We start from the raw sequence: 14821 nt of genomic DNA, 5'->3' as shown, positions 1-14821 counted from the left end.
CGCCTTTTGACGTCACTTACGATGGAGAATTCTACACGTCAAGAACAGGACCCGCTGCTTCCATTCCAATAATCTTGAATTAGTTTTTGTTCAAATGTAAAAACTTTTCCTCTGATACCATATTTATTACAATTTTTAATATTGTTAACCTTTTTGTATAATGGGACCCTGTTCGTGAAACGTGATATGATAAAAACGTCCAGATATGATGTCGACGTTTTATCCCCGCATTCTTTTCATTGGAATGTAATCTGTGACCTCACGGTGGTGTTGTGTCACACAGGATTTCCCTTGCATGAAGACCTCATTATATTATAAATTTGTTCATTAAATGGATATGAAGGATAGGGATATTCTACTCTTCGGGATCCACAAAATGTTGCTAAACCCTCGGACAAGCCTCGGGTTTTACTACTTTTGTGTGACCCTCGGGTAGAATATCCCTATCCTTCATATGCACTTATAATACTGCCCGGTAAAATATAGAATAAAGGGGATTATGTAAATCGGGGTGGTAAAATCATCATAAAACAAATGTGAGTTGTTTATAAAAGTTTCGTGTAGTCTAATAACGCAATAGTTTCGCGTAATAACGCAATAGTTACGCGTAATAGTAGTTTTGAGTAATTACGCTATATTTTTTTAATTTTCTGTTTTCTACCAAATGATCCCACATATATAGGCTTACAGTAATGTTACAGGAATTCTACCCTACAATATGTCTAAGATATTGCTGAACCGCAATTAAGTTTATCATTTATTTAATAAATAAAGACATTGATTGCAATAAGATTGAGTAGACAGAATAAAGTCCAGTCTCACAGTCAGTATATTTATCTAACGGGACTATTTGATTTACGGTACCGGCGGCAGTACGAGTTTGTTGAAACAGACTATACTCAGAAAAATTCTAGCCAATGAAAACTGTCGAGAGGTGGGAACCAACCAGCACGAAGCCCGCCAAGCGTCGTCTATTCGCGTCCATTGCAGGAAGCTGATTTCGAATTTGTGAGTATTTGGGTCATGTAGACCTTCCAAATATTTTTTTTCATTGCATTTATCTGTGCTTACAATATTAGTACAACATATTTTGTGATAACGTGTACTTATTTAATAATTTCAATTGAGAGACCTTTGTTGATTAAGCAATATACGTAAATTTCTGTGACACGAGTTCGACCAATCAAAATGAAAACAAAACTGCAATTGTCCTTGTCATCATAAACAAATTGCAATGCGTTTTTGTAACGAAGTCAGACACCAAATAAACTGACACGTTCTACTTAAACATTTGAAAATGGTCAACTCTTTGATTATGCATAACATTTATGTAGATCGGATAAAATGTACAATGTTGGTTTCACCTTCCACGTGCTTTGTTTACATCAGCACGGATGAAATCCTCTCTGTGAACTCGAAACAATTATTCATTTAGTAGCAATGTTAACTGTTTGATAAGTAATCAATGAATGAGTTAACAATATGTCTGACAACAACCTGGAAGTTATTTTGTCAAGCAATTCATAAAATATCCGGTAATTTGAAAAAAAACCAACCAAAAACACTGAAACACAAGTTGAACCAGCAATATTGTTTTTCAACAAATCAAAAGGGTTCATGCAGGTTGATGATATAATTATTCAATGAATGTTATTATGATTGCACAATCAATTTTTGAATCTGATTAAGTTGTAAACCAGTTTAAAATATTAAGATTTTATCGCTACTAAACAAAATTATGTTCAAAGAATGCAAAGTGAGGTGATTTATATATCATTCGTTAATTAGTTACTGACTGACAATTTATAGAACAATAAGTTTGATTTAATGTAAAAATAATCTATATTCTATAAATTCAGTTACATGTAATATTAACAAATAACTAAACATGTAACAGTTTACATTAAACTGATATAATGAGATATATATAAAAAAAAATTGTTACTGCAAGGTTGTAACAGCTTGTATCAAATTATTAGATTTCATCATTTGCTTATACAAGCAAAATATGAAACAGACAATTCTTTGTAGCATGTTCTATATGAAAAACCGTTGTTATTTTCATTGTATTTTCAATATCTATATATAAACTAAATATTATTTAAATTGAATCTTTTCCCAATTTTCTGCTGTGTCAGTAAAAAAATATTAGTCCGGCTTGCCACTATCATAATTTATGACATAATCATTCATGCGATATACTCAAGGTATTATGTCCTTACAAGCATGGATGATGATACTTCATATAATGATATCAGGTGATCAAGTAATAATCAATAAGCAAAACACAAGACCCTTATCACCTCTGATCTAGATATATTCTTTATCAGTATGTGTACAGTGATACACATGGTATTTGAAGATAATTGCCTGGGTTTATGCTTGTGGTACGACAGGCCGGTAGTATGATATTGTGGTATGCAGAACTAGGAGGTGTACAGTTGTTTATAATAATAGATAGATGTAAGCAATCTAAGTATGTATATACATAGCTTTTAGATGGATGTCTTCATGAGAACTCTATATCTGAACACAACTTTAGAGCTCTGCCCTATTTACATTGAAATACATTCAGCAGTGAAAGTATTTCTTTGATATTAAATGACAAATGTTAACAGTAACTATTAGTAACAAAAAAAAAGGGAAAACATACAAACACACTCTACATAAATGTTTCTGTTGGACTATGAAAAAATCTTTCTCAAAATATTTTACCATATAAAGCTTCCAATTACTTGTATACCAGATGGCTGATCGGATGTCTGTTGTCAAAATGTGATACATTATGTCATATGGCCCGGAGAACAATGACTCTCAATTAAAAAAACCTATTCAGTAAGAAATCTATGCTGACAGGTAGACCTTCATTGTAGTGTGCCTCTTTATCTTGAAATATCAGGTGTCTAACAGTAGCCATGGTTCCAAGGTATTTCAGATTTATTCAAGGTTTTCTGGAATAAAGAGAATAAATTGTGATCATGTCTTAAATTACAGTGCACATGCATCCTATATTTGCCTACTAACTGCAACTCTGATGAAGAATATACTAGTTATGTAATGTCACAATTTATATATTTTGTTGTCCTAAGTAACTGATGATATATTTATCCAATGAATTACCAAATTTTGAAGACAATGTTTATATCTAATTAAGAATAACTCAAAAGGAGATTATTGAATTACTTAATAGTAGTACATATATCAGATTTCTATTTGCAACTTATAAAGTTAAATAAACTATGATCAAACAACATTACTTCACAATCAGATCATGATCAGGGAACAAAAACTGGGATGTTGAATGCTCGCTTCTCTTTTTGTGTTCAATGTCTTTTAGTTAGCTCCTTTATAACCGATGCCCAATGTTGTCTTTATCTGAATCATCAAACATGCATTATAAATATTTGCCACTTTGATAAGTTGATGAAAAATATCAATATCTACATTATTCTTTTTTTTTATCTGTAAAAGTTTTGCACAACATAAAAAAGTGTTATCTTTATATTTACATGAGTTCAATATGATAATATTGAATTCATATTTGCTATATTATAGAAGAAAAATCTTTGTGTTGCTTACTATATTTTTGTCTTAATTCCATATATACTATATCTCTTTAAGTTAACTAAAAGATACAGGTTTAAATAAGTATATTTGAGTTTACATTTTATTGTTAATTATAAAATTCTGTTTTAGGTTTTCAGGTTTCAGAAAAGGTTGAATTATGGCCTCAGTAAAGGTAAGTAACTGTATAGATTTTATTTCATTCTACCTGTAAACTACTGTGATAAGTGAGTCATGGGATTTTATAACCATATCAATTAGGTAGGATATTATGTTGTGCCTAGTTTGTATAGTGGTGTGATACTTTTATCTGATGTTTGTATTGGAGGTATCTCCTTTAGTCTCTGCGCTGTAAAGGAGCTTGTCGAGCTGGACTCTGGTAAGGTTGTCCCTCCCCATATACAGGTGTATCAGGACTGCGTACCTATGCTGGACAGAATAACTCCATAGCTAATGGCAATTTGTCACACTATGTGTTGAGTCTGTTGACCTTGGTTGACAGGTTAATTTCCGTTTCATTTAGGGGTTGTTTGGAGGTCTATAAAGGGAAGTGTAGTTCAAGCTGACCAACCACAGTCCTGCAGCACTGATTAATGACTACATTTACATGTAATCATCATGTTAACTGGGTCATAAACACATTTCAAACTTCATTATTAAAATATTTACATTCAAACTGAATAATGTGGGGTCATATACAGCCAGAAGTGAACCAGTCTTCATGTATTGTGTAAAATACATTCATATTGATTAATTTGTGTGATATTTCTTACATAACAGTTAAAATTGCTTTCCCTATATTGACATATTGAATAGGTAAGTTTCCCACATCTGAGTGTTCAGTGATATATGTCAAAATTAATTAATTGTCACATTCTTGAGAATGACGGTTTCTCATTCAGATGCATTTAGCGTATATTCTGGCATAAATTTAATTGTGGTCAGCGAATCTTGTGACTAAAAAAAACCCATAAAAAAAACCTGATGCAGATCATATTTGACTATTTCACTTCAGACACTGATCATGAGACAGTATTTAGTTATGAAGTAACCTAACATTCTGGCCAGAGCTTTCTTTATTTCATTCAAATTTGATGGACTAACAAACCAAAAATGCAAGCTCATGATCGCCTAAAATGGAAATCTTACTGACAATCATCCTATTATACTCATGCTAGAAAAATGGATTAATAAAAACTACACACACCAATAGCCAGTGGCAAAGTATGCTGTATGGGATCCTGTCGGTCATCAAGAAATGGGTTTTATGGCTATAGCTTATAGTGATCCAAGTGTCATTGACCAGGCATTTTATTGTGTCCCTTTGTTAGAGTAAGTCCCTGGGTGGGTGGAGTCATTACAGGTGTCAATACCGAACATTTTGGGGGCTTTGGAGAGTGGGGTTTACTGGTAGTAACCTTTTAAATCCTAAAGCTTTCACAGTGACACACAAACACTCAAGTGGCTACCATTCTATTATCTCTATAATCTATAGTGACAAGTTACAACCTTAACCCCAAGCTGATTATATTCTTTTATAATGTGGACAAAAACAAAGGGAAGTTTTCTTTCCAGTCTTAACATGAAATTAGAAAGTTTTCAGGGGAAAATATTTATGATTTTTTAATGATAACTAAACTATATTCAATATATGCTAATTGCTATCCACAATTTTGTGATTTGATGTTAGCTGCATCCTGTCTAAATGTGAATTAAGTTACCAGGTACCATGTATCAGAACACAAATGTTGGACTTCTCAGGATATAACGTTCCAAATGTTGACTTCATGTTACATAGAGCTTGCAGAAACACAAAATTGTCAGAAACTGAGAGCTTGCTTGTCAGAAACTGAGTAGTATGACAGCCTTACACTGAGAAACAGTCATTACTGATGTCGTGCTGACAGGAAATAACACTTAAAATACAAAAGTCAATGAAGTTGTACTAAATAACTCTGTATGCAGTGTATGTGGTATAATTTCCTTTTTTATGTATTAGTAGATTTGATTAGTTGCTTTGGTTAATTTGTATTAATGTAATAGTATATGATAAGATTTGGAAAGTTTTTAAAGTAAGAAGTACATCAAAATCTCCTTTATCCACCAACATTTTAGTTTGCAAGTGAGGTCATTAACTTAAATGTAGAAGAGAGAAGAATTGATATTTACAAAAAAAATCCCTAATATTCATTATGTAAAGAACTTATCCCTATTGTTACTCTAGTCTCTTTCCTAAAATTATCTAGCAAAAACCCTTATTGGCCGTGATTCGTGGTTACAAACTCTTCTACAAAAGAAATCTAGTTTGACCATCCATGTACGTAGGTTTTTTGTAGGCCAACATTAGGGATAAGCTTCAATGCAAGCACATGTTCACTAATCAGGTCCAGCTGTATACTTGTGAGGACTATAGGGCACATGTTTCTCCACATCAGGGTAAGGATAATTGATACCTCTAGTATCAAATACAAAGAAATCAATTGTTCATGTGCATTACTATATATAATGGTGTATTCAATACCGCTTAAGAGGCTTTTAATATATGCAATAAATTGCTACTGAAATAGCAGCTAGAGCATAACATTTATATCCACATGTCGTTAGAGTCTAAACTGTGTCCTTGTTATTTGTCGATGAAGAGCTATAGCAGACCTTTTTTGAAATAGGATATACTCTTCTTCAACTATTAATGCAAAGCTTGTTGTACAAAAGGCATACTAACCACAGTATTGGCAAGTTATGCTCATTTCATATAGGAATAACAAGATACACACATACCTTGAGGAAATTGAGTTTTTATTAGGTCATCAGCATGACCTATTGTCATAATGCTTTATTCGACGATAGTCTGCGACTTTAATGTAAGCACCAGGGTTGGGGTTAAATGTACTTACTAAGCACTAGACTAGTCCTATACCCATGACTAGTAAATTTACTTTTTGACTAGTACCAATTATAATGAACAAGTTCGACTGGACTAGTAGCTCCCCATTTGATTAAAAATAGTTAAATACTACAATTACAAGAGCATTGGTCAATTGCATTTTTCAACACATTGAGTGCATTCTTTGTACAATTATTTCAGTCTGGATGCATTATTTTGTGAGAATTTGTGTTCACTAAAGCATCCAGGCTGTAATTTGGGAAAAGAAATTGTAAACTGATCATGACTGAATTCCAAGTGCTGAAGCGAAATGGCTGTATATTTAATTTGGACTACTGATTAAATAGTCTGTAAAATTTTGGGGTTTACTAGACCAAATGACTAGCAGCGCAAAAATTAGCATCACAGACTGAGACGTTGTGTGCTGGTGCGTAAGACTATTTCATACAAAAGCCTACTACTTCTCAACCCTTGAGTTGGTTACAACCATATTTGGTGTGAAACATCATTGGGGGGGGGGGGGACAAGCATATTGTAAATGAGTTAGGTCTGACCCCTAGGGACAGAGGGGTGGGGCTCAGAATGAAGAATTTTGATGAAATTCAACTTTAAAATCCTACTTCTCCTTAACCATTGAGTGGATTACAGCCATAATTGGTGTGAAACATCAAGTCAATCATATTTTATATCAATGAATCAGGTTAAACCCCTTAGGACAAAGGGACAGCGCTCCAAATGGAGGGAACTTTGCTGAAATTTGCTTTAAAATCCTACTCCTCCTTACCCTTAAGTTGAATACAACCATATTTGGCATGAAACATCATTGGGAAAGGACAATCACATTTATATAATGAGTTGGGCCTGACTCCCAAGGACAGAGGGCAGTGATTCAGAATGGGGAACTTTGATAAATTTTGCTTTAAATTCCTACTTCTCTTTAACCCTGAAGGTAGCTCCATACTTTTGTGAAAATCAATTATCCATGTCATTTTTTTCTAACAGGTCTTATTTTCTTGCATTTTTCATGTAGATTTCAAATCTGTAAAGATAAAGGGGTGTTCTCGAACTACTTTTTGAGATATTTGAGCTTGAAATATACCATCCATGCAAATTTGCTGGTCGAAAATAGAAAAAATCATAAAATTATGTTTCCTGTAATATTAGGGTGAATGTAGTCTCGATCCTGTTGATTTTTTGTCCTAAATTTCTAACGATAGAACAATATACAAAACTCTTCTTTGTATTTTTTCAAATGCTAACTAATTTTTGTTATTTTCCAGGACCGTTTCTATACGTAACTATCATGTTTTGCCATATTTTCGCCCGTAAAAAAATCAATGAATATGCCAAAAAGGAAATGAAAACCCATGTCAATTTCACAATATTTGTATATGGTATGCCCAAGATAATATATTTTTCAAATATCAAATAAAAACATGGGGTCCTCGATCAAAATTTCACAGTTTTGTAAGCTTGAAATTTGTAACTCACAACCCTACCCCCATTTCATCCAGTGCTAAGATGGGTCATATTTGACTATTTTTTGAAAATCATGCCGCAAAAAAACATTCCACATCAGTTCATATGTTTTTGTGATAGTATATCTGGTTTATGTCTGTTTGTTTTTATGATTTTCTCCAAATTTTGTGTTTAAAGGAAATCCGTACGCGATTTTTTTAGAATTCCGGAATTTCGGTCCGGCCGGGTCCCCTCTTTATCATTTATAGCGACGAAGGGCACTTCTGGTGTTTGAAAATCCATTCCCATTTACGACAGGGAACGCAAAAATCTCAATGATAGCATATAATTTTCACTTCACTGCTTTTATTTGATTTATTTAATGATTTTAAACATTCAATATTATATGTAGACAATTTTCACCTATTAAAAAAATATCCAAGTGGGATGTCGTGGCGTATCGGAAACCGTTCTGGAATTCAAAACAACCTCCGCAACTTCCGGTTTAGCGTCATATGAATTGGCGCGGTTTTCAAAAGTATGGACCTACCTTAAGTGGATTATGACCATGATTGGTGTGAAACATCATTTGGGGAAGACAATCATATGTAACCAGGTTTGATCCCTTGGGAGAAAGGGGAAGGTCTCCAAAAGGGGAACTTTGCTAAAATTTGGCTTTAAAATCTTACTCTTCGTTAATCCTTGAATGGGTTATAGCCATTTTTTTTGCCGTAGAACATCTGTGGAAACAAATTATTCAAATGAATGACCTTGATGGCTATTCAAGGTCACAGAGGTCAAATAGACTAAAGTTTAAAACGACTTCTTGTGAATAACTAATTATATAAGAGGCCTAGAGACCTGATATTAGGCCTACAGCATACTAGGATGAAGGGCTACCAAGTTTGTTCAAGTGAATGACCTTTATCTACTTTAAAAAAAAATAATAAGGCAGGGCTTTTTCTCACTGCTTTGGGAATGGGGCCTGTGGCTTTGAATTTGGGAAAATGTGCGACAAAACCAGGATTTGGGGAAAATTATAAAATACAAAATAAAGCATAACAAAGAAGATTTTTTTTTTATTTCCAATGTAGTTTATGTACTTTTCTGAAGCCATTTCACAAATACTTAAGTTTTAACCAACTAAGTTCATGCAATACTTTTGGATAGTTTTCAAGAAATTTTGATTTTGGGAAATTTAAGGATTGAATTGGGAAAAATTTAGTGGTTTTGCCATGGGGAATGGGGCCGATTTTCGGCCCCAAATCATGTTGAAAAAAAGCCCTGTAAGGTCAAAGTCGTCAAATATTTCAGAAACTTGCAACTTAAGTAAGGAGTTCCTTTTATCGCCTTAATTATTAGCCACTACTGTATACTGTGACTATGTTGTTTTGTGCCAATAGTCAGATGACCGTTAAGTCTCGTTCAAAATAATTTTAATTATAATTTAAAAATAAAAATGTGATATCAGCTTTCTAAATACTGGTGCTTTGAATGTAAGCGGTAAACAACCTGAACATGGGGAATATCCTGTGTTGTTTTATCAATAATGGGTACACCCTCTAGAGAGAAAACATAACAAAAGCAAACTGAATTGTATATGGAAATGACAGGGCTCGACAATTATGTTTATCCGACTTGTCGGTACCAATACAAATATCTGTTGGACCAGTATATCATGATACAAACTTGACTGCTTGCATTGGACAAGTGATTTTTTGCTGAAACTTAATTCTCTGAAATGCAAAATAGGTTTAAAATGCCTGTCATGTCGCTTTTTCAATAAAACATCAACTTCAAAAAGATCGATTGAACTACAATGATTTTTCCTGGATGTATGTTTCTAGTACATTAGGTAAAAACTAGATGTGTTCATATATATAAAGAAAATCTGGATCGCTGTTGAGTTATTACGTAAGGGTTGTTCTATAGTAAGCACTGAAATGACATATACTGTTTATATTGGAGAATGGTTTTAACAAAATATGGCGTCAGCGTCAATTTCAAAAGCAAAAAATAATACCTTCTTTAATGCTGTCATAGCTCAAAAATGTGAAGGAATGTACACTAAAATCTGAAAATCATCGATGTTTTCACTTTGAAGTAGACCGGAAGTACACAAGAGCTGCGTGAAGTAAAGCTAGCAACATGTTATTTTCGTATCCACGCTTCTATGCAATGTTGTGAATTCTTCATAAAATAATAATGATAAAGCATAATTATTGAATTCTAGAGATGTAAGAGATTATAATCGATTTCGTTTTCATTATGGGTCGGAAATATGTAAAAATACGAATATATTATATTAGGCTACTGAGTACTGTAGATGTTCGTAGGTGTGAACCCCATGTAAAAAACGAAAGGTAGTTATAGGCTAACTATGAGTCAAAATCATAAATCACTTACAGTACAGATTTAAACACTTTCTTAATCTCAATGTTTTTCTGTATTTGACCAAAATGAAAGTAGCAGTGAAAATGTTTTGATATGGTTATTTATGCCTTACCATGATAATATTTATATACAGTGTACCAGTTCACAGATGGTTTGATATTTGATTCATGCCGTAATTATGTGCAGTAGTATTTTTGAGATGACGTCATTTCAAAATTCAAATGATTTGATTTTTATACAGTTACAGTGACTGAATCCTGCTGTACTTCACCTGTAACTATATTGCTTAATGATAAGGAATGTAAAACTGCTAAAAATGGTTTTATTATCAATCAAACATTTATCAATTGAATCTTTTGCTTGTATCTAACTGGTGATTCGTGGTCCGATCTGTGAATCGTCAACCCTGAATCGTGGATCGGATCAGATCGCCACATGTTAGACAATCCACAGCCATAGCTCTAAGTGATAAATAAAATTTAATGAAGAAGAAAAAAATATGATCTTCTTGACTGATGAGATTATGAATTTGTTTTGGATAACGAGAAGAAAACTTTTTCAGGAGACAAAATCATCAGGGAGATCATCCCGATCTAAATCAAAGTCCCAGGAGTCGGAGCAGAAGTCGGAGTCGCAGTCGATCTAGAGGGCGTACTTCCTCAACTCGCAAGCGCAAGCCTTCTACACCTAAACCAGAAAAGATGGAGTCAAATTCACCAGCAAGAACGAAAGCCAGAACCCCAGAAAGAGCTGCAACTCCAACTAGAAAATCTGCGCGTCTTCAGAACCAGGTTAATGTTTTTGAATAATTTATTAGCTCACCTGGTCCAAAGGACCGAGGTGAGCTTATGGGATACCGCAGCGTCCGTCGTCCGTCAACAATCGACTTCTTCTCCATAACCGCTGGTCGGATTTCAACAAAATTTGACTGGTAGCATCCTTATGGGCTACTAACTGAAAATTGTACAAATGATGGGGCTGACCCCCCAGGGGCCTGAGGGGCGGGGTCAAATGGGGTCAATTTGGCTATTTCCATATAAACGACTTCTTCTCTGAAACTAAGCATGAGATAGCACTCATAATGCAATTGTAGTATTGTTATAGGGTAGGGATTAAAAATTGTACAAATGATGGGGCTGACCCCCGAGGGGCCTGAGGGGCGGGGTCAAAAGGCTATTTCCATATAAACGACTTCTTCTCTGAAAACAAGCATGGGATAACACCCATAATGCAATGGTAGCATCCTTATAGGGTGGGGATTCAAAATTGTACAAATGATGGGGCTGACCCCCCCCGGGGGCCTGAGGGGCGGGGTCAAAAGGGGCCAATTTGGCTATTTCCATATAAACGACTTCTTCTCTGAAACTAAGCATGGTATAGCACCCATAATGCAATGGTAGCATCCTTATAGGGTGGGGATTCAAAATTGTGCAAATGATGGGGCTGACCCCCCGGGGGCCTGAGGGGCGGGGTCAAAAGGGGTCAATTTGGCTATTTCCATATAAACGACTTCTTCTCTGAAACTAAGCATGAGATAGCACTCATAATGCAATTGTAGTATCGTTATAGGGTGGGGATTCAAAATTGTACAAATGATGGGGCTGACCCCCGGGGGGCCTGAGGGGCGGGGTCAAAAGGGGTCAATTTGGCTATTTCCATATAAACGACTTCTTCTCTGAAACCAAGCATGGGATAGCACCCATAATGCAATGGTAGCATCCTTATAGGGTGGGGATTCAAAATTGTACAAATAATGGGGCTGACCCCCCGGGGGCCTGAGGGGCGGGGTCAAAAGGGGCCAATTTGGCTATTTCCATATAAACGACTTCTTCTCTGAAACTAAGCATGTTATAGCACCCATAATGCAATGGTAGCATCCTTATAGGGTGGGGATTCAAAATTGTGCAAATGATAGGGCTGGACCCCCACCCCCCCCCCGGGGGCCTGAGGGGCGGGGTCAAAAGGGGTCGATTTGGCTATTTCCATATAAATGACTTCTCTGCAACTAAGCATGGTATAGCACCCATTATGCAATGGTAGCATCCTTATAGGGTGGGGATATCAAATTGTGCAAATGATGGGGCTGACCCTCCGGGGGCCTGAGGGGCGGGGTCAAAAGGGGTCAATTTGGCTATTTCCATATATATGACTTCTTCTCTGCAACTAAGCATGGTATAGCACCCATAATGCAATGGTAGCATCCTTGTAGGCTGGGGATTCCAAATTGAGCAAATGATAGGGCTGACCCCCGGGGGCCTGAGGGGCGGGGTCAAAAGTGGTCAATTTCCATATAAATGACTCTTTCTCTGCAACTTAACATGGGATTGCGCTCATAATGCAATGGTTACATCCTTAAAGGGTTTGGATTCAAAATTTTGCAAATGATAGGGCTGACCCCCGGGGGCCTGAAGGGTGGGATCAAAAGGGGTCAATTTAGCTATTTCCATGTAAACAACTTCTTCTCTGCAACTAAGAATGGAAAAGCACTTATAATGCAATGTTAGCATCCTTATAGGGTTGGGATTTGAAATTGTACAAATGATAGGGCTGACCCCCGGGGCCTTAAACGGCAATAGATGCGAGGTCAAAAAGGTCAATAGGCTAGTATTTTCATATAAATTACTTTGTCTCTGAACCTATGTATTGGATAGTATATTTGTATGGTATCAATAGCATCATTGTATGGTTGTGATTCAAAATTAAACTTTGGGAGTCAATTTTGCTTATTTTTCTAATTGTCAGAGTCTTGTGATAATTACTAACGAAAAACCAGGTGAGCGATACAGGCCCTCTGGGCCTCTTGTTTAGAAGACTTTACATTAGGCTGCATTTTTCCTCTTTCTTTCCTACAGATATGTCTCATGATCATTGTATTATTTTCATATTTCTTTTTTTTTTTTTTTTCTTTGTTTAATTTATTATTAGAGTCTGGCGCCTGAAGAAAGAAAGCCAGTGGAATTTGAACCAGCAGCAGAAGAGGAGAGGCGTGTCTCCCGTACTAAGAAGACAGAGTTTGGAGGGGCTATTGGTGCATTCTTTATGATCTTCGGACTCCCAGTCTTGGTCTACTTTCTCAACTTTGTTTGCACACAGGTAGTCTCTGTACACAGAACTTTGTTTGCATGTACAGGTAGTCATACTACACAAAACTTTGTTTGCTGATCATGTTTTTTTCTATCGGATATTCACACCAGACATTTCCAGACATTAAAGTCTGAGCTCATAACCGTATGTGCAAATATTATTTCCTATAAGCCTATCTTTCAATGGGGAAAATACTGTTATATTGGGTTTTTTTATAAAGAATTTTGGGATGGTTTTTTAAATTAATTCATTGTTAATGTTCGTGAACTGTTAAATGTTGTTAAAAGATGTATTTGATATACTTTGCAAAACACCACACATTTTTTCCAAATTACAAAGACAGCTATGATTACCAAAAAGAGATCATTCCTGTATTATCATTAGCTACATGCAATAGGCAGTCGCTGATGTGACTTTATACTAAATGCTAATATTGATAATTCTGTGTTTTGATTGTAAAATTGTCATATGATCATTTTAGTCCTGCATTTGGAGGTAAAAAAATCTATTTTTATGGAAATGGTTTCATTAGTCAGACCGGAGGATACCCTTCAAAATCAAAATTAGCTTCAAAAACAAGGCCAGGGACCTATTGAATTGGGAATTTACATCATAGATAGTGATAATAGGAATCTAATAAACACTATGTTCATTCCTTATTTCTCAAAGAAAATCATTTTAGTTTATGCAGTATTCTTTTTCCATGTTTTGACAAAGTTGAGGATGGGATATGTGGGTTTTTCTGGATTTTTTTTTTTTTTTTTATCCCACCATCATCAGATTGAAACAAAATGGAAACAGGGCTCTATATCAACTGTAAAATTAACCGCAAAATAGATCTTGGTAAAAATCTTCATAGTAAAACTTCACAGTTAAGATTCATGTACATATGTACAGTGGACCCTCGATAATCCGAACACCTCCGTTCCCAGCCTAAACCGTCCGGATTACGAGTTTTCCGAACTGCCGAATTCTGTGTTCTTAGTCAATTAAATTGTCACATACGAGTTACTCCCCTTGACCTTGTAATCGATGACAGGCTTTTAAGTAATATACGTGTAGTACAATTAATACTTTGTTTGTTATGTTTTAAAGGTATATTTATATATCATTACGTTATGAATATTAAATAAACGTTTTTCTTTATCAAAATACGAAACCTAAAGCCATAGTTAATTGTATACTATGTATGCATATAGCTACGTGTATACGTTTCCCATTCTTGATCTGTCGTACGGCAAATTGCCTAACCAAGGATCAATATCACCTACGTTCTTTGCATAAAAAAACTATGATAACAAATAGTTGTGAACATTTTAGGAACTCATATAATTGTTATTTTGTATAATGGTTGTTTTTAATGACAATTTCTACAAGTCTTTGCTTTCTGACTTACAGACGTGTGTAACAACCACGCGCCCGTTAACGTCTAATCTC

At 35.1% G+C, this 14821-nt stretch overlaps 1 protein-coding gene across 2 annotated transcripts in view; it reads left to right on the top strand.

Annotated features, from left to right (window-relative positions):
- Positions 1-14821, top strand: part of LOC138319251 (delta(14)-sterol reductase TM7SF2-like) — a 47579-nt gene that overhangs the window by 13434 nt on the left and 19324 nt on the right. The window contains exons 1-4 of one of the 2 annotated variants that reach the window (XM_069262275.1): positions 961-1008; positions 3697-3739; positions 10863-11091; positions 13226-13393. The exons of the other annotated variant lie outside the window; for it this stretch is intronic. Of the exons in view, the coding sequence (XP_069118376.1) occupies positions 11002-11091; positions 13226-13393 (258 nt within the window). The 5' untranslated portion in view covers positions 961-1008; positions 3697-3739; positions 10863-11001. Of the gene's footprint in view, positions 1-960; positions 1009-3696; positions 3740-10862; positions 11092-13225; positions 13394-14821 lie in introns of those variants that run through there. 2 annotated transcript variants of the gene reach the window in all.

This window comes from Argopecten irradians, chromosome 3 (genome assembly GCF_041381155.1).
Source record: "Argopecten irradians isolate NY chromosome 3, Ai_NY, whole genome shotgun sequence".
Taxonomy (NCBI): Eukaryota; Metazoa; Mollusca; class Bivalvia; order Pectinida; family Pectinidae; genus Argopecten; species Argopecten irradians.
This window is presented reverse-complemented; position numbering and strand designations above follow the sequence as displayed.